This window comes from Berghia stephanieae, chromosome 1, assembly GCF_034508935.2.
Source record: "Berghia stephanieae isolate SIO BIC M18660-M18661 chromosome 1, UCSD_Bste_1.3, whole genome shotgun sequence".
NCBI classification, from domain to species: Eukaryota; Metazoa; Mollusca; class Gastropoda; order Nudibranchia; family Aeolidiidae; genus Berghia; species Berghia stephanieae.
The window spans coordinates 127,257,161-127,284,656 of NC_088360.1; the positions used below are offsets into that span (position 1 = coordinate 127,257,161).

Here is a 27,496-nt window from a genome sequence, read left to right on the forward strand (position 1 = left end):
AAATTGCATTTGACTATTATATGGGAAATTTCCATAAATGTCATAAAGCATTGTCATTACTGAACTAATTTATTATTTACTAAAGTATCCAATCAACAAATATTTGATTCAAATTACTTGTGACATAGGCTATTGGACTGGTAGGGAGTGGTACTTTCAGTGATAATATTGGTATTGCTGCACTGAACCACTTCAAAAATGTTCAAGCAACAAGATGTTGTTTACAAATGGCGTCCAAATGTTCTCGATTTAATAAATAAGCCCCATTTTCAAGTTGTTGTTTTTTTGCTTGATTAGTTACATGATATACGGTTTTTCAAGATGGGTGAATTCGATCCTTCAATATTCAAAGTGATCAACAGTCAAGATAAACATTCCATTGTGGAAAATGTATTTGACCAATATGATGTAAACAAATCCAGAGAGTTGACTTGTGTCCAGATTCAAACACTGTATGGAGATCTACGCATGGGTGGTTTAAGTTTGCCACAGGTGAAAATATTTATAATCATGGCTTTATGTTATCATGGGTTATTAATTATGATTACGATCATCAGAATTTATTTAGATTGCAAAGACTGTTCGGACTCGAGTCTGAATAACTGAATAGTCTCCCGTGGGCAAAGTGTGACTGATGGAAGAAGAAGAAGAGTTCAGAAAAAAAATATGTTTTGCCCATATCAGTCTTACTCGGTTGACATCCATGTTTCGGACTTTAGAAGGATTCTTGTCTCTAATTCCTGCTTTTATTTGGACATCGTGCAAAGTTGTTAGAGAAGCTTTTCCTTTATACCAGTTGCTTTGACTGACTTGTGTTCCTTTTGAAGGGTTTTAACTTTTTTCTTTTAAATTTCTCATGGACTTCCAATTAATCAATGATTTTGTCTTTCTCACCAAATATAGCAGGTTTCGACTACCTGTTGATGATAATAACCATATATTATTTTCATTTGTATCAATTTTTATGGAATTAGAATAAATTGAACTTTAAATAAATCTCTTCTTTGCAAATGTCTTTACAGTGGAGAACCAGGAAAACTTGCTAGATATTGCAAAAAGAAGTAATATAGATACTGCACAATGGCCGATTACTGAAGAGAGAGAGTAATGAAGAGACTACAAAACCTAAAGGAGAGTAAATCACCTGGACCTGACAAACTTCATCCTTACATTCTAAAAAACTTGGCAGAGTAGCTAGTAGTACCCCTAACCAAGATATTTAACCAGTCGATGAAAGAAGGGAGACTACCAAGGGAGTGGAAAGAAGCTAACGTCACAGCCATATTCAAAAAGGGAGACAGAAAAAATCCAGAAAACTACAGATCAGTGAGCCTGACATCTGTCGTCTGCAAGCTCATGGAACAGCTAATTATAGAAGAAGTAGTTGATCATATGACCAAGAACAAACTATTCAGCAAAGATCAACATGGTTTCATGGCGGGAAGGTCTACAGTAACAAACCTACTTGAAACAATGGATGACTGGACGAGAGACCTGGAATTAGGCAACAATTTAGATGTCATATACCTCGACTTCAGAAAGGCATTTGACAAAGTTCCACACTGGCGCCTAATCAGGAAATTGGAACAGTATCAAATTAATGATCAGATAGTCAAATGGGTCTGAGATTTCCTCAAAGATAGAAGACAAAAAGTGATAGTGAATGGAACAGCATCAGCGGAGAGACTGGTAACAAGTGGAGTTCCACAAGGAAGTGTACTGGGACCAGTTCTCTTCCTGATTTATATCAACGACTTGCCAGACAATCTATCATCTAAATGTAAAATCTTTGCCGATGATACTAAGCTCTATGGAGTAGCTAATACAGAAGAGGAAAGAAAGACCTTACAACAAGATTTGAAACATGGCAGATGGAGTTCAATGTAGATAAATGTGCAGTTCTTCACCTAGGAAAAAACAACAGAAGCAAACTATATAATGAAAGAAAAACCCCTGCAGAAATCCAATGGGAAAAAGACCTAGGAGTATTTATTATTGACCAGAAGCTAAACTTTAAGAAGCAAATTCAAGATGTTCAATCTAAGACTGGTAGAACACTCGTTATAGTGAAAAGAAATTTCAAGAATCTGAAACCAAAACACATGACTACCATCTACAAGACTATGGTTAGATCACAGCTGGAATATGCCAAACTGCATATGGTATCCGAAGTTTGAGGGAGACAATGACTGTTTGGAAAGAGTGCAAAGGAGAGCAACAAAACTTATCACACACCTGAAAGACAAAACCTACTGTGAGAGACTGAAAGAATTAAATCTCCCGACCTTAGATTACAGGAGAAGAAGAGGAGATATGATCCAAACATATAAAATATTAAGGGGAATAGACAGGGTTGATGCAGGATTTCTTAAACCAAACAAGAACATTCAGACACGAGGAAACAGCAAGAAACTGGGGAAAAAACGTTTTAAGACAAATGAAAGAAGGAACTTTTTTTCATCTAGAATTGTTAATAGCTGGAATAAACTGGAAGAAACCACAGTATCAGCAAAACATTTGAATAAATTCAAAGCAAAGTTGGAGATAAGCAACATCCTAGGAAACAAGTTCAGTTATAAGAATTGGTCCAATCATTAATAGATGAGGAGGAGCGAAGGAGACTACACCAATTCTAAAAGCTCTATACAGAGGTATCCAGGTAAAACAACAACAACAAAAACATCTATATTACCACTGAAAACTAGAATATTCAGACTTGAGTCTGAATAAGTTATTGATTGCACATGTGCATTGGAGTTCGAGTCTGAATAGCCATGGGAGACTATTAAGACTCAAGTCCGAATAGCCACAGCCATGTTCAAATTCAAATCAGTAGTTGAAGTGCAGAGCTCCACTTTTTAAAATTTTGTTATTGTTTTGTTATGTTTGTGCGTGTGGGGGATGGGTTTTTTTTGTTTTTTTGTTTTTTTAAAAAATTGAGACAGCATTTAAACGCTCCTGTGTAATGATACATGTAATCCCTGTTAAAACTACTCAAAAAATAGGGATAGTATGATTATGATGATATGGCTTTTGCTTTATTATTATTGTTATCATTATTATCATTGTTAAATTTATTACTATTATTATTATTATCATTATTATTATTATTATTATTATTATTATTATTATTATCACTGCGTGGAATCAGCGCTATTTCAGTTGGAACTCCCAAGGGACCAATAACCCTCCCTGCTCGCTACCTGCATGAGGTCATTGGAGTTCAACTGGTATCAGGCAGTGCCGTGTCCAATGGGGCAATTATGGATATTTATGGTCTTATAATATGTCTGTAACAACAAGATATGAAGTGAGTAGAAAAGTGCCAGAAGACAATAGAGAATAAAATTTTTTCGCGGAGGTGGTGGGGTTTGAACCTGCGACCTTATTGGTACGACAACTCCGCCTGGCAGGCGGAGTTGTCATACCAATAAGGTCGCAGGTTCAAACTTTCACCTGCCAGGCGGAGTTGTCGTACCAATAAGGTCGCAGGTTCAAACCCCACCACCGCCGCGAAAAAATTTTATTCTCTATTGTCTTCTGGCACTTTTCTACTCACTTCATATCTTGTTGTTACCAACATAAGTGCCTGCTCCACTCACTTTTCATAATATGTCTGTATAGCGGGAAAACAATAACAGACTCTTTCACTTTATTATTTTGATTTGAAAAATCAGTTGTCTTTCTAAACATCAGTGAAAATTTGACATTCTTGTGGTTAATAGTTTTCTTTGAATATCACAAATTGTTGATCTAATAAATTTTAAGCGCTTGTAAATTATGGTGCACTTAAATAAAAAATTTGTTATTCAAAACTCAGCGGCAGTATCTCAAGAATTTTAATAAATATCAAAAGTACATATATGCATCTATGTTCCTGTGCAATATTATCATATTGGCAGTTGATTTTCTTGATTTATTCATAGTTTTGTATGTTCTGTATATTGTTTTTACCAATTCCGTTCCTCTCAAACAGTTGTGTTGATCATAACAGTAAACTGATATGATTTATGTCTTTATGTGGTAAAATAACTCATAAAGATAATATTTTATTGACCAGTAAAGACTAAAAACCAATATTGTGTATGATGTCAATATCTCAATTTACTATCAATCTGCCTATAAAGTATGACTTCTTTACAAGAAAAAAATCAATCACCCAACAAGGTTACTGGGCATGCTACAAATATTGCAGTATCAATCATCAATTACAACTAACACTAAGCACTGGTACTGTTAAATTAAATGATTTGCTCAAACAGACGAACATAGTATGTGGACAAAAGAGGATTCAAAATTACGAGGGCATATAGTTTATTCCAAGTAGTAACCTTTATCTCTTTATTGACCAACTATATTCAAAACGAACACACTGTCCACATAGGTTATATAGAATCATCTCCTTTCTTCCAAGAATACACATTTAGTCATTGTCTTATAAAGTCATCTGATATACCATTGAACTCCAGTCAGTCAAATTTAGAGATAAAACAATTGAATAACAACCAGAGTCAAATCAGTACAACACCACAGGCATACCACAGCAAGATCATTTAATTTTTGGGAAATCACTGCCATATATATCTGGACGCTTCAGTCTATAAAAAGTTAACACATTCACTTGTGCACAAAAGGAGAACTTGAACTTACATTATATTTCTTATTCAACATGCAAGAATACCCTAAACATTGACACCTATATGACACTATAAAGTCGGCATTTCCTGAGACAACCACACAAAAGCAGTACCGTATACATCTTCAAACTATAATGCCCAACAGTCATAAAAAAACATAATTTTGACTTGAATCGTAAGGGATTTAAGTATAGAAAAAAGTTATCAAGCCATTAAAAAGTTGGCATTCAAATGTGCCCAAAACTCATAATATTTAAATCAGTTAAAAAATAATATTAGTATATTTTCGTCTAATGGTTTATATTTTATTCCTAAACTGATATTTGGACATAATTCATGGCATGGAATACTATGAGAGAGAAAATGAGGATCTCACCAAGTCATGCCAAATAAGAAATTTACAATAAAAAATTCATATCTTTTAAGGTTTTACTGCCCGGACGACAAAACTTGGCATGTGTCAAGATCATCATTTTTACTTTATAATGATGCTTGTTTCAATCATTTTCTGACGCTGGGAATTAAATTATTGATATGCAAATTACAACAAATTAATTTCATTGATAGCTCAAAAACCACTAAATTGACACCTCTCTTATGAGCAGCCTTAAGAGGATACATTATTATCAACCATGGCATATGATGAAAGAAACCCTTGCTTTGATTGTGGTGAGGGAACAATTTTCATATTTGTGTTAGCAACTGAGCAATACCATGAAATATTGCAACAATTAATTACCATCAGCGGCATCACAGATTCCTACTGACCACTACCTGTTCCACCCATGGGCTGACCCCACTAATGGGGTCAGGTTGACCTAGCACTGAAATACCGCTCAGAGGGGGAAATGCCACGCAGTGTTATTATTATTATTATTATTATTATTATTATTATTATTATTATTATTATTATTATCATTATTATTATTATTATTATTATTATTATTATTATTATTGATCCTGGGTGCAGTCGAGATGTTTTTTCTGACCCCCCTGCCCACCCAGCAGTGAATGGGTAGCTGTGTCTGCTACATTTGCTGGAAAGTACTTGCGATAGACAAGTGTCCTATCCAAAGGATAGTAAGCAATTGCTATTGTCCATTTTTAGATGTCATATACCTCGACTTCAGAAAGGCATTTGACAAAGTTCCACACTGGCGCCTAATCAGGAAATTGGAACAGTATCAGTCGGTTACATTTGGTGGAAAGTACTTGCGATAGACAAGTGTCCTATCCAAAGGATAGTAAGCAATTGCTATTGTTCATTTCACACTCTAGAAACCAGTATAAACTCCGACTCCATAGGCCAATGCTTCTAGAGGACTTCTTTTCTTTTTTATTATTACCATTGTTACTATTATTGTTATTATTTTCATCATCATCATCATCATCATCATCATCATCATCATCATCATCATCATCATCATCATCATTATCATCATCATCATCATCATCATCATCATAATCATTATCATCATCGATATTATAATCATCATCATTAATATCATTGTCACAATTATAATTATTATCATCATCATCATCATCATCATCATCATCATCATCATCATCATCATCATCATCATCATCATCATCATCATCATCATCATCATCTCTTCTTCTTCTTTTCTTCTTCTTCTTCTTCTTCTTCTTCTTCTTCTTCTTCTTCTTCTTCTCTTCTTCTTCTTCTTATTATTATTATTATTATTATTATTATTATTATTATTATTATTATTATTATTATTATTATTATTATTATCATTATTATTATTACTATTATTACCATCATCATCATCATCATCATCATCATCATCATCATCATCATCAAATAATAATAATAATAATAATAATAATATAATAATAATGATGATGATGATGATGATGCTGATGATGATGATATGATGATGATGATGATGATGATGATGATGATGATGATTATGATGATAATAATAATAATAATAATAATGACAATAATAATAATAATAATAATAATAATAATGATAATAATAATAATAATAATAATAATAATAATAATGATAATAATGATAATAATAATAATAATAATAATGATAATAATAATAATAATAGTAAATATAATAATAATAATAATAATAATAATAATAATAATAATAATAATAATGATGATGATGATGATGATGATTACAATAAAAATGATAATTATCCTGATTTTGAATTTGCTAGTGCTAAGGCATCATGCATTATTACCTCATACCAAATTGTTTTGTGTATTCGATATCATTTAAAGAACTTTGCATAAAATCAAGTAGTTATACAAATAATCTATATTATTTAAGCTCATATTCATTATTTTATTTATTCATCAAAATTGTGAAACAGGTGATTGCATCAATTAGCTATGCATGTGTTACTGACAAATGTCACCAAAATGAACTTTTCGACCTGCTTCAAGAGTTAGATCGTCGTTACTTTCTTATCCAAGACTATCGATGGGAGTTTTCATTTCTGGATAGAGAACAGAAGGATACAATCACAGTGGAACAGGCAAGGTTAGTTATGTAAATCACTAACTTCACTTTGAAGTTTTGTATGGTTACAATTTCCCCCAAAACATTATGTTGAAGAGAATGTAACTTTTGTTTGTACTAAACATGAAGTATTGATGTAAATCTTATGTTTTTATTATGTCAGTGATTGTTAAGTTTCTGTTATAAATTTACAAAACAGATTATTATAAAATGTATTCACCCAATTCTTTCATGATTAAATAACTACAACAGTTTCTTTAATTATAAATTTGTTGTTTCAAAATTTTAATGAGTTCAAAACAATGGTCCTTCACTTGTGTTCTGCTGTGGCTAAGGTACCAAGGTTCAATATCTCCCACCAACTTTTGTGCGGCTATGTGGTCTTCTGGTATGACACTTGCTTTCTGAATCTGAAGGTCCTGGGTTCGAGCCTTGTTCATTGCATAGTTGAGCCCTTGGCGAAGGCTCTTTACTCACATTCTCTCAATGTACTCAGGTGTAAAATGTGTATCTGGCCGTCAACAGCGTTGTCTCTGAAAAAATTGTAATATCGCCTAATAGGCGTCATGTCCAGTCATAAATGTTAAATGTTGCTGTTGGCCAGGAACCCCTTGTGAAGCGCTTTGAGCACGTTTAGTGGATATTGCGCTATATAAAAGCTCAATTTATTTTTGGGATAACCCCAGCGCCTTGTATATCCACAGCAAAAGCAATATACATACAACAAAAGAATACTATCAAAACCAAGGTTGAAGGGGCTTGGTAACTATTTTGATTGTCGTCCTTGTGGTTGAAAATCAAAATGAAATCAAAGGACATAACTCGTACATTAGAACTCCATTCATATGCTATTTTCACTCATATGACTCCTATTTGTCTCAAAACCTTTACCATAACGATGAAAGATGACACTTTGTTCTGAGTTAGTGTAAAGCAATACAGTCCAAGCCAGTATTGGGGACACCACTCAATTGTGACAGCTGCTTTATTGGGATGATTCTTTGGGAACGAATTTTTTCTATATAAAAAGTCATACCCTTTTCAATTCCCAGCTGCCTAATTGGCATTGCCCGCCGCTTAATGGAGACAAAATTTGACATCGACCATCCCCATAGAAGACCTTTTTTGTTATCTTCAATCATTTAAATCATGCAAATTAGCCTAATGGGACAGTCAACCGGGTGTGTGGTCGTAACGTTTATCGCAGAGATATGAATAATAGAATTTACCTGTATCCCCTGTCAGTGTCTATTGCGACAGCCAATCAGGTGTGTGGTCGAACCATTTATCAACGTCATCACAGAGATGTGAACAATAGAATTCAATGTCATCGTCGTTCATGGGCATGGTCAATGGCTACGATGCTAGGTTTGGGGGTAATGGGTAGTGATATATTGGTGTTTTATATTATTTTTGTCATAAACTGAGGAAGGGTATTGAGCTCAAAATGTTCCTTGTTAAGCATTTTGTTCTTTTTCAGAGTTGTATTTATAGTTGTTCATTGGGTTTTATGGTACAGATGCCATCAAGGATATGCACATTCAGAGGACATTAAAAATATCTATAGTGTGCTTTTGGATTTCACGACTTTGTTTCTAAATTCGAAGAAAATTGGAAGTATTTTGAATTGGTTTTGATTTCTTGATATTATTGGTTGCCTCAATTTTGTTTTTCATTTTCTATTTGTTCCACAGTATGGCTGGAATGAAAACAGCTACTAGAGTGGCTAAGCAAATTAAATTATAAGACATTTAAATATTGTTCTCTTTATTCTAAGATTTATAATCAATTCAATTCAGTATATCATTTTTTTCCCTTGATAGCACAATGTATTATTCGTCATTCCTCTTGATTTCAATTTTTTAAAATTGTTTGCTGTTTTCTTTGAAAGGAAAGATTCCTATTGATATGAATTAAATTTTGGTAACAATTTATTGTATTCAATGTTCTCAGTGCCGTTACTTCTTTTTATTTTGCATACTTTTTTAATCATGAAAAAAAGGTTAATTAATTATTGTCAATTTGGGAATAAATAGATACACACACACACACACACACACACACACACACACAATACTGTTATTATTTTTTAAATTCTGCATACACACATACACACACACGCAAACAAACAAACAAACAAAACTACAATGTGAATTGTTTTGTTTTATATATATTCTGCATCAAATAGATGGCTGATGCAGTCTGTCCAAGGTCGGCTATTCTCATCAGCAAAATGGAATAAATTCGTTCAAAATAGAGCGGTACCTTCATCAGGAGTCACCTTTGCTGAAATTGAAGTCATGCTTTGCGATATTCCAAGTAAAACTTCACTTGAGGAGGAAGAAAAGGAGAGGGAGAGACTTCTTAGAGGTAACTATTATTTTCAATTTGAATAGTAAATAGAAATAATAGAAAATAAATTTTGCTTGAAAGTGTCTAATATAATATAATCTCTGGTGCTAAATTATAATTGAGATACTACATGACAATTTCCCCAATTATATATCATTCCATTTACTCTCCATCTCCCTGGGCCTCCTCATACATGATACAACATAAATCATTGACATGATATTGTTTTTGAGAATATTGAGAATACGTAAGGGTTTGTTTTCAACTGTTTAATCAAATTAATTACTTATTAGTTTTTGGTTCTGAACATCCAATCCAATCCATACTGTTGCAGCTTCAATACTGAAGATAAACACAATGTTTGTGTCGCGTGGGATGGTGTTAGGTTATGGTGATGTATCAGAACAATTTATAACTTATAACCTTTATTATCCTTGATCTTGGTCTTAAGAAAAGAGGAAACGCCAAGAGGCACATGAAGCAGAACTGAGAGCTGAACGAGAAAGGAGACAAAAGGAGAAGGCAGCTGAAAGAAAGAGACTTGAAGAGGTTGGATCTTAGTTTTTCATTTCTTATACTAATCTCTGTTCTTTCATAAAATTAGATTGTATTTTCATTTTACATATTGATTGATGTTTTAGAGACAAATCGCCCGTTCTTAAAAAAGTATAAATCTGAATAGAGTAATCGTTGGGATCTGTTTTTGTTTTTTTCACCATTCAATCAGCCTCAGCACGAAAGTTTAGGTAGGATGATGGGATTAGCCAAATTTTGACGGGATCCCAACTTTTACTGTAAATATTTTTGATCTTTTGACTTGGCACCGAATGAACGAACATTTAGCTGAAAACCAAAAACTCATTAAACCTCTACCCTCATCGACTATCTGACCACTGACCTCCCCCATGTGCTAACTGTTCAAGCACTTTTGACTGACCATTTTTTTCAATATGCCAATTTTAATTAATCAATTTAATCACGCACGCTTTAAGATTGTTATTAAAGATTTGTCTTAAGTGTGAACACATGAGATAAAATAATATTTTATTATGATACCAAACACATAACACTCATTTTCGCTGTTGACGGTTAAACTATGGACAAGTTTAGACATAAAAATTGTAAGAAGACCATAAAAGGTTATGTTAGATAAAGCATTTACGTAATGTCACTGTACACCAAATATGTTTTTTGCTTAAAGAATGACAAGAGAATGCAGATTTTAGGGCAATCCATTTCTTCAACAGTTAAGTCACCAAATCCAAGTTACATGTTTGTAAAGTTCCAACAGGCTAAATATAGTGGAATAATGCTGTATCATATCAATAATAAATGATCATTGAATCCAATATAGTTTATTATGGGAGTTCATTTTTATACTCTTTGACACAGTGCAAAGTATAGTGACAGAATTGACTTAATAATGCCTTCCACCAGCAATGTTGTCAGAAATGACAGTTTTGGCTGTAGTGAAAACTGAAATGTTTTGTAAATTATAAATAAACAATGTTACTGATGCACGGATTTTCAAGTCAATTGCATAATCTATGTCGCATAATAAAGATTACGGCTGATTATAATCTTTTAATTCATTTTTAAAATCATCCCTCATGGTAGTGTCGGTCTAATGATGTGATACTTGTCTTTTCAAAGCTTTTTACATTTTAAATCTTTCCATATATTACTTTAGCACCCGAGAGATTCGATTTTTGATTTTTTTGATTTACATATAAAACTAGTAGTCATTAAGAGCTATCTGGTCCATGAGGCTGAGTTTATCCTTGTCTCTATATTATTACGGTAGTAATCACTAGTTACCTTCGAGATTGAACACTAGTCTATCGCAAAGCACTAGTTGGGAGGGGTGGGTTCAGAAACAATTTCCACATCACCAGTAATGCATATAGTAAAGAAAGACATTAAGAGAACAAGGAGTGGAAATATCTATGTGGAATTCGACTATGATTAACTTGTAATAAGGCTGAGCATAAAGCTTACAAATATAAGTACCAATATTTATCGCGGGTGCAGTGAAGGTTTTTTTTTATGATTCTTTTGTCCAATGAGCAGTGATTTGGTAGCTGGGTTTGTTTGATCTGATATTACATGAGATATGCTATCATCCTATCTAAAGATTAGCAAGCAATTGTTGGTGTCCTTTAAACGCTAGAGAACGCATTATAAATATTGGCTTTAGGATATTTATGGTTAAAAAAAACTAATATGGATTACACGTAATAATATAAAGACATAATTCAAATTATTAACTATGTCATAAACGTAACATTCTTTCACTTTCAAGGATTTTAGCTGATTTCACTTCAAATGACTATAACTCAATAACCATCACTTAACTAGCAATTCTGATTTTCCTATGATAAAATAAAACATGTTAACATTATATAACGCAAAAAAAAAAAAAAAATCAGATCTGTATGGTGACATTTTAATGCAGTTAATATTTTATTCAATGCACTTTTGGTAAAATCGACTTGCACTTATTTGCAGGTCTGATAACCCAATTCATTGTGGGCTCATTGTTGTAATGGAAATCTAAAAAAAAATAAAAATATGATATATATATATAAATATATATATAACAGGTCTAAAATCCGAACCGCCTATGGCATAGTTTAACATGTCTCATGACAATATTTGCATCATATATAATATATATATATATATATATATATATATATATATATATATATATATATATATATAATATATATATATATATATATATACACGTCGGGTAAAATACTACATTTTAGGTGTCTTTTTAATTCATACCCTAATAATCTATTTATGGATGAATTTTTTTTTATTTAAAGCAGGATAAAGATGAAAGATGAATATTTAAGGAAACTGAAAAACTGACTCACAATTTGACAATTAAGTCACAGAATGATTTTTAAATGCATGTTTTATGCATAATTTTCCTACTCAGTGATCTCCCCTCACTCAATCGCCTGCAGTGGTAATTAATTACTCAGTGACAGCTTTATCTCTAGTAATCAGCAAGTGGTACTGTCACTCAGGCTAGATCACAGAAACCACAGCTTTTTTCTAAATGTTCAGTTTCAGCACGATTTTCGGTGCCGTGAGCATTACATTCTAATCTTGTGATACTGTCAACCAATGTTGAGTGTGGTCGGTGAGTTGTTAGATGACAATGGTAGCAAGACTAAGGTCTCAGTATTTGTAAAGCACCTTTGTAAAGAGCTGTGAGCATATTTTGTGGATATTGCACTATATAAAAGCTCTAGTTAAAGTTAAAGTGTTGTACCCTTGGATAAGGCATTATAAAGACATGCCACTATTCAACTTACATGGGGATAACTACCTGGCTATAGGCTGTGGCAGATATTGTTTAAGTGTCTGGGCAAAATGGTCTCCTAACATGTGAGTTGTACTGTTTGGATTTGAAATTTGATTGATTAAAGCCCAATTAGAAATAAATTAAACACAGTGAGACACAGTTCATTCCGGTGAATCCACTATTTATATAGTGGCTCAGCGGCACGGTCTTTGCTTTCTACCCGAAAGGTATCGAGTTCGATCACCCGCTGCTGCGCTGCGCTGTATGGCCTTGAGCAAGTCACCTCGCCTTAGCTCAGTTTGCGGCGCTGCACTGCGGCTGACGCCTGGGTTATGCCAGTCTTCCCTTGGAATTGACCCTAGAGACAAATTTCCTCTATGGGATGAATAAAGGGAATTTTATTTTATTTATTTTATTTATATATATGGATGAGGGGATTTAGCTTGAATCACATAGAATACTCGACAATTTCTTTGGAACGCGAATTATTTGGTATTCGTTTGTTTTTTTTTACTCCTACAGCGCTGATTCCTCCATCTGCTCATAGATAGATGGGTTCTTCAGGGAGGAATGCTGTTATGTCAGGGAGGAATGCTGCATAAATATACATTTGTATGTATAAATTCATACATGTGCATTGTTTTTAAAAAATAGATTTCTTACATTTCTATACCTCTTTTATTTGTTTACAATTTTTAGGAACGTTTGAAGGCAGAGGCAGAAAGGAGGCAACGTGAGAAGGATGAAGGTATGAATAACACATTCTTTTCCTTTTCAATTATTTTCTTCAAGATTTTTGCTTGCTTCTAATATTAAGAAAATGTAATCTTTAATTGAAGACTGAAAATGAAAATATTAAAGAGATCAAAGTTTTCATTTGATTAATGCTTTCGATATATGTTGTGTTTTCTTGATTTCCTTAATAGAGTTCGATTTGTTTTTACAAATCCTAATCTAGCGTTGTATGAGATGTTTTTGCTGCTTTATTATGCTAATTATTTATTATTGTGATTTTATTATATATATTATTTTATTATTATTATTATTATTATTATTATTATTATTATTATTATTATTATTATTATTATTATTATTATTATTATTATTATTATTATATTATTATTATTATTATTATCATCATCATCACATCATCATTATCATCATCATCTCATCATCATCATCATCATCATTATCATCATCATCATCATCATCATCATCATCATCATCATCATCATCAGCAGCAGCAGCAGCAGCATCATCATCAGCAGCATTATCATTATTTCTATGATGTAGATTTTATCCTTACCAACTGTAAGTTTTTACACCGGCTTATTCAAAATAGCTGCCTTTATTCCTTTCGTAGTTTCATTTTCCTACTACAGATTTTTTTTTGTTGGTTATTTGTTGATTTGCAAAAATTGATTGATATTGTTTACCCATTTTGCACTTTTCTTTACCTACATGCACAATGAAATTGGATAGATTTGATCTAACTTTTTTTTATATCTCATGGTGTTCTATTATTTTATTTTGTCTTCAATTTCATATTTTTATTACTTAATAAATTTTTTGGGGGTTGGAAATTAAATATGAACAAGTGCCAAAATTTTAATTTTATGTTTTGTCAACTTGGTGATGGTACATTTTGAAATTTACATGACGAAATCTTCATTTCAGTCTCATTTTCACCTTTTATAATATTTTTAAGCACCTATTTCTCGATAGATATAATGGTGTACGACAAATATATCATTTTGACTTTGCAGCATCCACATCCACCAATACCTCTAATACAATTGGTGATACCCATTTTCAACTTATTCATATTTCAATACCGTAAATTGGTTGAATAATATATTATATCTATTTATGGAATAGGCAATATTTTATTAAATCTTTAACTCAAAGATATGCATTGGATGCTGATTTTAATTGTCAGAGTCATCCGAGTCTGACAGTGATGACGATAATGATGATGATGGTGATGATGATAGTGGTGCTGGTGATGATCAGAAAGGTAACAATAGGAGTGTAAAGAAACAGCGTTGTTTACCAAATTTTGGCTGATGGTTTGTGGTGACGACACCTTGTTCCTCTTAACATTTCTATGTCTTTACATTAACAAAGATCCCATTAATCTTGATTTTCATATGTGAAATAAGTTAATCCAAATCCTTTCATTTCATATTTTTCTACCTTTATTTATTATAAGATTTCCATACATTCAACAAGTTAAACTACTTCTTTCTTTGTAATTGAAAACAATGGTTGTTTTTAATCACCAATGTCAGACAGAGATAATTTTGTTACATTCAACAAGTTAAACTACTTCTTTGTGTGTAATTGAAAACAATGGTTGTTTTTAATCACCAATGTCAGACAGAGATAATGTTGATATAGATCACAACATGATTGATTAATTTATACACATTCTTAATGATGTTTTGCACAAGACTAATAATGCCACTACTTTTTCGAGTAATAATAAGTTCCCATTTGGGGATATTGATATATCATTAATCATTTTGATTATCATTTTACAAAACAACATTATGATCAGTCAATTTCAACAAAATACTGTCTATCATGCCTCCTTTAATTTCACCATAAACGGAAAGACTATTAATTTAGCCTAAAACATGTATGGTTATCGTTTATACTCTAATATACAGAGAAAGAATATGTATTAAAATTCAAGTGAATACAATTATCCTTTATATATATAAAGACCTTCCTACTTGATATTGGAAAAATTCGTAGTTTTCAAGGATTATAACAGTGGACATTATAACTACCCTTACAAATTACCCATTTTGTTTATATACATTAAATTAATGCATTAAACTCCTTCAAATACTAGCTCAAGATGTTTATTGAATTAAATATCTTTATATAATTATCAATTAGGTCCCAAAAATTAGTAGTTCTACGAAATTTTCAAAGTAGTAGGGAGGTCTGATATAAATATCAGGTGGTCACAAAAAACCGCAGCACTATTTATTTATTTCAATTGTAAAAAGTTATAAAGATTTCTTTTTCAAATGTTTATTATTATTAGAACTATTCTTTTTCAGTAGAATTGTAAAATATCAAAATAATTAGATTAAAGGTTTTTGAATAATATAAAATCTTGTAATACCACCTAAAAAGTTCAATAGCGAAAAGATGACGCAAATTAATGTGGCATTTGGGCATTGTATTTTTTTAAAGAGGACACTTGTTGCTTTGCCCGTGAAACTCTATGCTGATAATTACGTAAAACTATTGGAAGAAAATCTTTTGTCAGACTGTGAACACCTTTATCCAGGAAGGAATTTCCTTTTTCAACAAGATGGTGCTACATCCCATTGAGCAAAAGAACACAAACTTTTCTTCGAAGTAAGAATATTTATTTCACAGAGAAAGACGACTGGCTACCTCAACCACCCGGCCTGAATCCAAGGATTACGCAATTTGAAATTATTTGACCGAGAAGGTTTATAGTGGATAAAGATCTGCATTCACAAAAGAAACCTTGAGAGAAAGAATTACTTTAGGCTGATAGGAGATAACCATTGAGGAAATTCGGAAGTGCATTTGAAGTGGGAAAAAGAGACGAAATTTGATCATTAAAGAGGACGGCAGTGCTATTGATCACTTAAAGTGATAACTTTGTAATTGTTGGACTGACATAGGCATGTGAGTGTGCTATTTTGACAATTTCTTACACGGGAAGAAGAATTCTGATAAAAATAATGTTTATGGGGACACAATTAATGTTTGCTAAAAATGGCAACAAATGTTAAGATCGTCGCCATTATACTCTCTGCAATGTTGCATCATTTTTCTCTGATATTGCATTTCTGAACATGGTTTTGAAAAATCACTGTATCTTTTTTGTTTCAAAATTCATATTCATAAAATTGTGACAGTCTACATATAACGATTTGTTTTATTTGTATTTTGAATGTGAAAGAATCCGATGATGAGTCTCAGAGATACAAACCGACAAAAAGCTGCGCGTTTTTTGTTTGTTTCTTTTTTGACCACCTGATATATATTAGTGTTATATTAAGAATCAATGATATCTTTCGTTTTTTCTCCTCCCCCACCCCTTCCCCTAATAGTTCTGTTTCATCTGGATATTCTCAAGTTTCTCACTTTCGCTATTGTAGTTATCGTTTTGTCGGTAACTTTTACATTTCTTAAACCTCTTTCCATACTGATAACATTTGATCGTTTTAAATATTTTACCGTTTTAAACATTTTCATTAGGCCTACTTCAGATGACATATTGAAATCCAAACATCTGCATCGTCCTCCTTTCAATTAAGATTTACATCTTCTAATAAAAACAAATGCTCTCTCTCTCTCTCTCTCTCTCTCTCTCTCTCTCTCTCTCTCCTCTCTCTCTCTCTCTCTCTCTCTCTCTCTCTTCTCTCTTTCTCTCTCTCTTCTCTCTCTCTCTCTCCTCTCTCTCTCTCTCTCTCTCTCTTCTCTCTCTCTCTCTCTCTCTCTCTCTCTCTCTCTCTCTCTTTCTCTCTCTCTCTCTCTCCATATATATATATATATATATATATATATATATATATATATATATATAATATATAATATATATATATATATAATATATATATATATCCCCCAAGTGTCACACACTTTCAAATTGGTGGAAATAGCTTGTCAGATGAGGGCCAACAACCTAAGGTTTTTGATAAGGCCCATTTATAATGCCTATTTGATGTGGGTATAAACCCTTTTCGGGACGGAGACTATTTAGTTTTGCACTAGCTGGGATTCTCTATTGAAAGATACAGACATAAATGTGTTTCTTTCCTTGGGGGATTATATAACAATAATAGTAGGAATAGGAATAGTAGTATTGCATAACCAAGAGGAAAGAAAGCATGGGAACAATAATAATGAAATAAATGATATCATGCTTTCTATTTTCACATTCAGAATGTATTTTGAAAATGGTTTTGGGTTTCATGTTTTTGACACAGTGAATTCTTAACAATGGATGTCAATTTGTGATTTATTTGAAATTTTTGTTCCTGAAAACATTTTTAGAGATACTTTGAATTTGTTTATTCCAGGTTTCTCATTATAGTTATAGTGTTGATTTAGTCTTAAATGAAAAGTATTTTGGAACCTTTTGGGCAAAGATTCTGTGCTTGCTCATGGTATGGACTTTTAAAAAGTCTCAGATTAAATACACAAATAGATTGTACTACTGACTATTTCCGTTTTTTTATTTGAATTTGATTTCCAATGTAAATAATTTGTAAGCTTGTGTACATACATTATTCCTGACTGTACATAGGTATATATATTGTTATACACATATTCTATTTTTAATCCAAGTTATTGACTTAAAGTCTGATATTCCTGATAATAATCACCATAATCAAAATCTTTCCGTGTTCTAATCATGTCATATAATTTTCAAAATATCCTTTCATTATTACGCTTACTACATCATTTTAACCTTATTTTACTATATCCAGGAGATCTTTCTCAATTTTCGTAAGGTAAAAAAGTATTGTCACAGATTGTGTTTTCACATAAGAGTGAACTTTATGTGTTAAAATGAATGTTGTTACGGGCCAAACAGTTAAACAATTTGTATCTTTTAGCCATTGAAAAATAAAAAGATACCATGATAAACTATTTAAGAAATTATCATAATGTAGTATCTTACGAGACCAAAACTGTGAAATAAAAGCTTTAATATACAAAGTGATATTGTAAAAAGTAATAAACAAAATGAATATAACAGCTTCAAATAAGAACAAAATAACAAATACGGTGCATTTTGGGCTCAAAACTACTCTTCAACCAACAAAAACAAAAAATAAAAACATACAAACATTATTTGAAAAACCAGATATATACTTTGATATATACTTATGAATAAGTGGCGTTATTCACATTATTTGAAAAACTAGATATATACTTTGATATATACTTATGAATAAGTGGCGTTGTTCTCATTATTTGAAAAACCAGATATATACTTTGATATATACTTATGAATAAGTGGCGTTAGTCTCAGTGTTATCGTATTCTAACCAGAACTACATGATAATGATAGTCCCTGGATCCCTCTGATATGTTAACCCAGCAGTTAATGGGTATCCAGGCCTCGTTATATCTAACACAATTATAGGCAATGTAGAAAAGAGATGGTCATAATAGAAATTATGTCATTGACCAGGGCATTGTCCTTCTGACAAGGCAATCCACAACTTCTGTTCATGCATAGGTTTTATTCATATCACACTAAGTCTTTAACATTGATATCATAATTTTCATTATTTAAACGAAATTATTGTTGCATAAGATCGAAACTTGATTTTTTTTTTACTGTTGAGTCGTCATATTCATTAATTATTTATCACCTTTGCAGCATGTGTATGTTGTTTCTTCAGTGCTTTATTGTCACAAATAATTTACATTTGATTTGAAAAAAACTTTTGTAAGATAATTATGTCGAAGGTGAGGAGTATTTAGATTTAAATTGACAACAATTATTTTGTTACATCACGTGTTGGAAGTTGGACTTTTTCACAATCTGATAAGTAATTAATTGAATGTAATTTAGTTATTAAAGTCTTCTAGTTTATAACAGTAAATGGGTAATTTGATTTGTTTAAACATAATGCAAATGAACGAACCATGTAAAATGATTTTAGTTGTTGATATTTTGTACCGGAAGAAGATGCTGATGGTGACAATGATGATGATCATGGTGATGAAGGAGGATGATGATGATGACGATGATGATGATGATGATGATTATGATGATGATTATGATGACGATGAAGAATAAGAAGAAATATGTGATGAAGATGTGATGGCCATAGTCAAGGTTTTATTATTAGACTAATATACCCTCAGATGCTGACTGATTATAAAAGCCATGTTATTATCATACGCAAACACTTTTCACTATCAAGGAGTAATGAAGACTACTACGTGTATCCCAACTAAAACGATTGAGGCAAGATATAATAATATATTGGCCGATATCTCCACTGACAGTTGGGCAGTTGTAGGATGGCTTGACTGTTATTTAAGTCAACAAAGTGTACACTCAATCAATAAACAGATTAGTTTCACCGCTCAGCATTCTGCTTATTCGCGGCCTAGTACTAGTACATAGATCGGCACTCTGAAAACCGGCATGAATTACGGATGCCAAATGCATGTAGCAAATATCATTCAAAGAAATAATTGTGGTATTTATTATTATGCAGGAGTCCAAGAATATCGTTTATTACTTTTTGCCCTACTGATGTTTCGAAAATTAGGTACACATAGGTTCATCAGATTTGCTCTCTCTCTCTCTCTCTCTCTCTCTCTCTCTCTCTCTCTCTCTCTCTCTCTCTCTCTCTCTCTCTCTCTCTCTCTCTCTCTCTCTCTCATGCTAATTCTTCTATAATGAATAATAGCTTATTTTATAATTCAGACAGAATGATTAGTTCAATAGAAATCTATGTGTCCATGTTTTGCACATTCATCTATAGTAAACAATAGTTGTGGTTCACATTTTGTTTTAGTTGTTGCTGTGAGACCACAATCAAGGACATCCTATTGAACACAACAGTGTTTCCCGCAACCTCTCGTGTGTGTGGTTTTGCTTTGTGGTTTTAGTGATCCATGTGTAAATTGAGCGTTCTTTCATCCACTAGTAATTTTTAAATTGTGATTGTGAATGTTTTTAAAAGAAATTTTTCACATTTGTAAAAATGACTTTGATAGGCCAGAAACTGGTGATATTTTCCTTATTTCAAGATTCGTCGTTTTATCCTCTAAATAAATATCGCCTTTGTGACTGATTCACGTTATGATAGTACCCTATCATTATCGTTGAGATTATAAATAGCTTCAGCTGCCATGAATATGACTAATTAATTGAATTTATTTTTACAAGCGATATAGATCATATCATCTGAATACGTGATTTAAATGAACTCATGATTTAATTATAACATGAAACGGTAAGTATGGTTGAATTACATGGTTATTGTTGTATTAGAAACCTTGTGAAATTAAGACCATTAATTAGAATCAGTCACAATCTTTCATTACATATTGACAATTTTTACCCATAAAGTAACAGTTACATACTCTAAAATGCCTTTACTTTTAGTTTAACACAAATATTTATTTATGAGACATAATATTCGCAAACCTGAAAACAGATTAAAGCGTCATGCCTGGTGATAAAACATTTGTTTTTGGACTGAAGTTGCAGGTTTAGTTCTTTTTGGAAACGTGAATTAAAACTTCCAAGATGTCAAAACATAGTTTTTGATTGAAATCACTCTAAAACTGTAAACGTCTTTTAAAAAATGAAAACTTCTTAAATGTTAGGGCTTTCGGTGAGTTTCTATCTTTAAATTATAATATGACATAGAGTCTTCAGGCATGCACATAATTTTGTCTAAAAAGTGGTAAGTCTAATTTTATGTTGTAATATTTTCTTTTACTAACGAAAGAGTGGTAATGGAGAGGCTTCGGACCCTACACTTGCCAACAACACAAGAGTCCATGAGACAATTCTATCTTTGGTATCCCAAGGAGAATTACCTAGCATATTAGAGCAGAAGTCCTTAAGAAATAAGAATGAGCTCTATAGAACTGAGGGCCAAAGGCAATTGAGTGACCAGGTATTTTACGGGAAAGTGGATTCGAACCTTACATTTTCCACCAGACAATTCAATCTTTGGTATCCCAAGGAAAATTACCTAGTAGTAGTAGTAGTAATAGTAGTAGTAGTAGTAGTAGTAGTAGTAGTAGTAGTAGTAGTAGTAGTAGTAGTAGTAGTAGTAGTAGTAGTAGTAGTAGTAGTAGACACTTTCCATCCCTCGGCAATACCACTATACTATATTGCTGTTGTTTTTTTAAAACATGTTCTTGTTTCAGCTGTAATGTAGATTGCCAATGATTTTTTGAGAAATTTTCTGTGGGTGATCGTTTAAATGTCACCATTTAACTTAATTAAGTCAATATAGTGAATATAAAGTCATGCCCGCACGACCTTAACAGTGGATTGTTTGGAGTTAATTTTTCATTCGCTTCTTTTTTCACAGCCGACAAAAAGAGGGAGGAGGAAGAGAGGAAGAGGAGGGAGGCAGAGGTAAATATTACATTACTTCTTCCTCAAAAATTATAATCATCATCATCATTATCTTCATCATCATCATCATCATCTTAATCATCTTAATCATCATCATCATCATCATCATCATCATCATCATCATCATCATCATCATCATCATCATCACCATCAGCAGCAGCATCTTCACCATCATTCTTCTTCCTCTTTTTGTCTTGCAGTATTCTGTAATATATATTTTAAAGTGTAAAATTGGTGAAATCTTCACTAATTACTTTCTCAATGAGATTTAAACTCAGGCCGTAAACACTGACTGTTGTTATAAGTTAAGGAGATTGTTGTTCGAAAAATAGCCAAAAATGCTATTATTCAATTCATGAAGCAATGATTAATGGATGCACAAAAAATCTGTTGAAAGTTTTTACAAGGCAAGATTTTTAAGAAAAGTTATTTTCATATTCACAAAGAGCATTATTCATCGAAGATATCTTAAATGGTATTCCCCGTTAATATATATATATATATATAAAATATATATATATATATATATATATATATAATATATATATATATATATATATATATATATATATATATACGTAAATTCCAGACTTTCGAATCTCATTATGATCTGTACTGTTTTAACTTTGGTGTTGTGCAACATTTTAAAATTTGGGATTCGATTATTTTCAATTGCATTCTATATGAAAATCTTTCTTCTCAGGAACTGAAGAGATTAGAGGAGGAGGCAAGAAAGAAAAGAGAGGCGGAAGAAAGAATGTATGAAGACGCAGAAGTACATAAAGAGGTAAATTTTAACAATTAGAATTGTTCCTTTAATTGTAACCAGGACATACATAATGATGTTTTACAAATATCAGTCTTGTTAATATGTTAAAACATCTTTTATTATAAAAATGAATAATAACCTTTGATTGTATGTTATACAAGTCTTGTAAACGTCGATATCTATCATAGCTTAAAACTCAACTAGAGTTTTTAAATCATAATAAAAGAGGTTACTCACCAACAGTTCTGTTTATATATTGTTTATCCACAGTTAGAGAATAATAGAGGGTTCTTAAAAAGCTATATTCTCTATTTCTGCTTTGCTTATTCCCTCATTTTCTTCATATAAACCGATCGACAATTTTTTCCACCGTTATTTATAAACTTTATATAATATAAATATTGTTATAAACTATACCCGAGGTGACTATCATTTACAGTTTTGTGATAATTATATTCTGCTTTTACTTTTTATCCCCTTTTCTGATACTCATGCAAGCCTTTTTTTTCATAATTATATTCTGCATTTACTTTTATCCCCTTTTCTGATACTCATGCAAGCCTTTTTTTTCATAATTATATTCTGCATTTACTTTTATCCCCTTTTCTGATACTCATGCAAGCCTTTTTTTCATTGTTAGGGCTCAAGATTAGCATTTTTGAATGTAACAAGGCATCTACCAACATCTTTTCATTTATTCTACCTAGGCCGCTGCTAAAGCAGAAGAAGATGCTGATAACGAATTGTCTAGAATTCAGAAAGAGAAGGAAGCAGCTGATGAAAAGAGGCGAAAGGAACTTGAAGAGGAAGAAGAGAAGCAAAAGAAGTTGAAGAAAGGTGCCTATCTTAAATTTGTGGTAGAGCTCTTAACTCACAAGCAAAAGGATTTAGATTTAGTCAAGGTTTTTCTTGACCTCTTTGTCCATTTAGCAGTGATTGAGTAGTTGGGACTGTTAGATTTGGCATATTGTACTTACTTTGTGATTTTATAGCGTGGTATATAAGGTTTATCAACACATGTTACCCTCCATTTACACTACAGAATATGGGATGGATTTCGTCTTTGTGGCTCTAAAGGAGCTATTCTGTTTTTATATCCATTTTGAATAAGGCAGGAAAGCGTGGAAGTAGAGTTTGCTGCTGTATTCGCATTGAACATTTTATAGTGCGCCCCTTAAATGTAACATTAAGATAGTACGCACATACATAATATTATATTATAATATTTGCACTTGACTTTTAAGTTAATTACGGTGTTAAATCCAGTACAAACAAAGTTATCAGTCAAAATACTAAGATAGTTTATGGTATGATATCTTGTGTTGGGTTTCCTCTTTCATGTTTGTCTGATAAAACTGATGAAAACAACATGTTGAGTGCAAACTTTTAAAACCTAGAGGCAAAAGTGCCTAAGTAATTTCTAAGCCTGCTGTGCTTGTTATGGCTTATGGAGTATTCTGGAATTTATTGTAAGTAAATTTCGATGTAAAAACTGTGATAATGTTGCTCAAAATGATGGAATTATTTATACAGATAACCGCAACAAAAAGATACGATACCAGCTGAAAGTGGCCATCAAATCGAGGGACAAATTTGAATTGGAATATTCAATTGGTGAATTCAAAAAGGCGAAGCTGAGTGATGATGACATGGACTTAGAGAGGGCAACTCGACTTTTGAAACAGCTGTCTGCCAAGGACGGTAAGTCTCACAGAGATATTGAATGTGTCAAGCACCATTAGCACTTGCCTCGTTCCACTGTTAAATGGTTTGAATTCAGCAGAACTTATGAAAAAAGGGACATTATAATTTATTCACATGCCTTACTTTTACTCACCAAAGACAACTATTTTAAAAAGGCGAGGAAGTCATGTTTTGTTTTGATGACAAAAAGCTTCATTTTTTTGTTAAATCTCTTATTAAGAGTGGTAACTATTTTTCTTTTTAAAATTAAATATTTTACCATCGCCAAATATTCTCTTAGCTGCGTATTAGTCCACGGGAATTAATTTTTTTTAAATGGTCCAACTAATTTCCTTTCACCTGGCGTTCATCATTCCAATCCAAATGATCAACAAATGATGTACTTAAAAGTCGCGGAACAGCTCATTTGCTTTAATTTTACAGTTAAATTTGTCCACATTACAATGTGCTTCTAGCATTAAAATTCTCACAAATGAAAATTAGAAAAAAATTGATTTGATTCAAATTTTTAGAATATTAATAATTTTAACATGTTAACAACATTTATCCAGATTTTTAAATAAACTCTTTTAGAATGGCATATTCAAGATGGTCCTAAGTTAATTAATGATTTAAAATTGGTCCTCATTAGCTAATTCAACAAATAAGGATTACTTTCAAATTGATAATTTACTGCTTTAAATGTTCAAAAGTTATGGTGTAATATTTATAGCAGCATTTATTAATCTCAAGATGTAGTCAAAATATATTTTTTCATCCCTAACAGGTTTGCAAAAAGCTATGTCCAAGAACGAAATTGAAGAACTGGAGAGGGCTATGACATTTGTACGCAAAAATGGTTTTGAAGTTGAATTGGCTCGAGAGATGGTAATGGCTGGTAATATGTTGAATCGTTTGCGTCGTTTGGAGCGTATCAGACACGAAATTCTTGAACTGAAGCAAGCTACTGTTGCTGAGATTAGAAGTTACCAGAACCCACCAGTGATTGTCCATACTGTTATGACTGGTACTTTTCTTCTTCTTGGGCACAAGGAAAAGGAAACAAAGGTTAGGAATTTACTCTTTTTACAATATATTTTATCATCAAACTGTATTATTATAAACCTATACTTTCAAATTAATTAACAAAGATACTTTTTTGATTAAAACATTCCCCCCCCCCATTATTTCGAGAGACTTGACATGCTTATGTTGTTCTAGGATAATGTACTGTCAGATGCACTTTCTCAACAATAGCATTCTTAAATTCCCACAAGGTAATGCGAATGCTATTTGAATCAGTGCAGATATCTATGAAAATCTTTGCAATGCGTTTAATTTAATGATTGACACATTTTGCTTTTTATTCTCAAACAGGACTGGAAAGCTGTGCAGGCCTTGGTTGGGAAAACAGGAAAGGAGAGTTTAAAGAGAAGGTGCTTGGAATTGGATGCCTCTAAATTACCCCATGGCACGGCGAAGAGAGCCAAAAAGCTTTTGGACAAATTTGAGTTGGATGAAGTGAGAGATATCTCAGCTGGGGCAGCCACATTTTTTGTTTGGGTAAGGGTTACGACTAGTTATTATATTCTCATTTCTGAGACCAGAAAGGTCTTAAGGTAATAAATTATGCTTTTAAATGTGATGATGATTCTCTTTTAATGAACCTAAGACGGTTCAATTATTTTGAAAATGTGAAAGAATGAAAATGTTTGAAAAATGCCCCAGGGGATTCTTTGTATTGTTAGCTCAAGGAGATAAAAGGTTGTATAAGTTTATTTTTTAAAAATACAGGGAAATGACCATTCATTTCTTGTAATTTGTCAGGGGTTTTTTTTACCTAGCAGATTTTATCCGTCAGATCGTAAATTAATAAATTGTATCCCTTGTCAATATCGTGATTCTTTATCGTATATCCTACCTCATTACACTCACATTGATAATCGACTCTTCCAAGTTCAAGAAAGTTGAATATGTGTTAAGAGAGGCCATGGTTTGTTATTTATGACACACACACACTTTATTTTAATCTCCATCTTATGGGCTCATTTAGGCACTTCTAGTTTTTGATTCCCATGACCGGATGGTGGTAGGTGGGGGGGGGGGGGGGGGGGGGCGGGGGGGGGGAACTTGTGGGATGAAGCCTTCACAACACGGTGCTTCTCATCTCGGTCATTGCCTTTCTCTGTCAACTCATACAACGTCAATCCTATCTATTTTTTGATGTTATTCAGCCACATTTTCCTTTGTTTTCCTCTTCTTCTTTGACCTTCCATCGTACCTTGCATGCCTGTCTTGCATTTCATCATTTCAAAAAAAGAAAAAAAGTCGTTCTTGCCAACAGTTAAAGAGTCTGAATCTAGAATATTTTATTTTTATTTTAATAAAAAATTGCTTGATTGTTGGTTGTTTGGGGGGGGGGGGGGGGGGGGGTTCGTCATCAATTTTTGATATTATTCATTTTAACTGTCAAAATGCTTATACTTTAAAAAAAAAACAGGCAACAGCAATGATTGAAGAGGCTTTGGATCAATCAGAACAAGCGGACGCAAAAGAAAAGCCACCCGAGTCTGGATAATGTTTATCACTGTGCAGGCATGTAAATCAGGACGCAATACTTGAGGGAATATCAGCTTCAGATAGATTGTATGAGGACTCTCTAGTTATGTTTTGAGAGAAATTATATTTTCTTTGCTTGACTGGGAATTCATTTATGATTTTCCATTCTGAGAAAAAAAAAGAAATCTATAGTTTTGAGTGGGATATTCATTACTAATCGGAATTGTATGGAAATACAAATCATGTATATATGGAATTTATAAAACTAAATAACAGCCTGTCAATAAATGATCCGTGTTTTGTTGGATTCCTAAGAAATAGAATACCGACAGTGTGTGGTAGCAGATATGTTGGTGCAAGCTCTTTATTTTAAATTTGGATTGTGTCATGACATGATTGAAATTCCCTCTTGTTCCTCTAACTCTTCCTGTTCCTCAGCCTTTAAACCACGACTATAAATCTTGTTCATCACCATTTAAACACTTCGAAATATTTGATATGAACTAAATTAAAATACTTAATAAATGATATATTATATAATAA

The 27,496-nt window shown here is 32.3% G+C and overlaps 1 protein-coding gene across 3 annotated transcripts; it reads left to right on the forward strand.

Annotated features, from left to right (window-relative positions):
* The first annotated feature begins 189 nt into the window (after positions 1–189).
* Positions 190–27,138, forward strand: LOC144963082 (uncharacterized). Of its 3 annotated transcripts, none has more exons than XM_078896715.1 (13): positions 190–492; positions 6,993–7,162; positions 9,330–9,511; positions 9,945–10,042; positions 13,515–13,563; positions 14,755–14,832; positions 21,896–21,942; positions 22,646–22,729; positions 23,419–23,548; positions 24,245–24,412; positions 25,182–25,462; positions 25,772–25,957; positions 26,895–27,138. In XM_078896715.1, exons 1-13 carry the CDS (start codon positions 322–324, stop codon positions 26,970–26,972), a joined length of 1,722 nt encoding a protein of 573 aa, XP_078752841.1. In that variant the 5' UTR covers positions 190–321; the 3' UTR covers positions 26,973–27,138. The 3 variants fall into 3 exon arrangements, with proteins under 3 accessions (XP_078752841.1, XP_078752843.1, XP_078752842.1); XM_078896716.1 differs by lacking the exon at positions 14,755–14,832 and adding an exon at positions 14,109–14,126 and having other exon boundaries at positions 201–492; XM_078896717.1 differs by lacking the exon at positions 14,755–14,832.
* Positions 27,139–27,496: the final 358 nt, after the last annotated feature.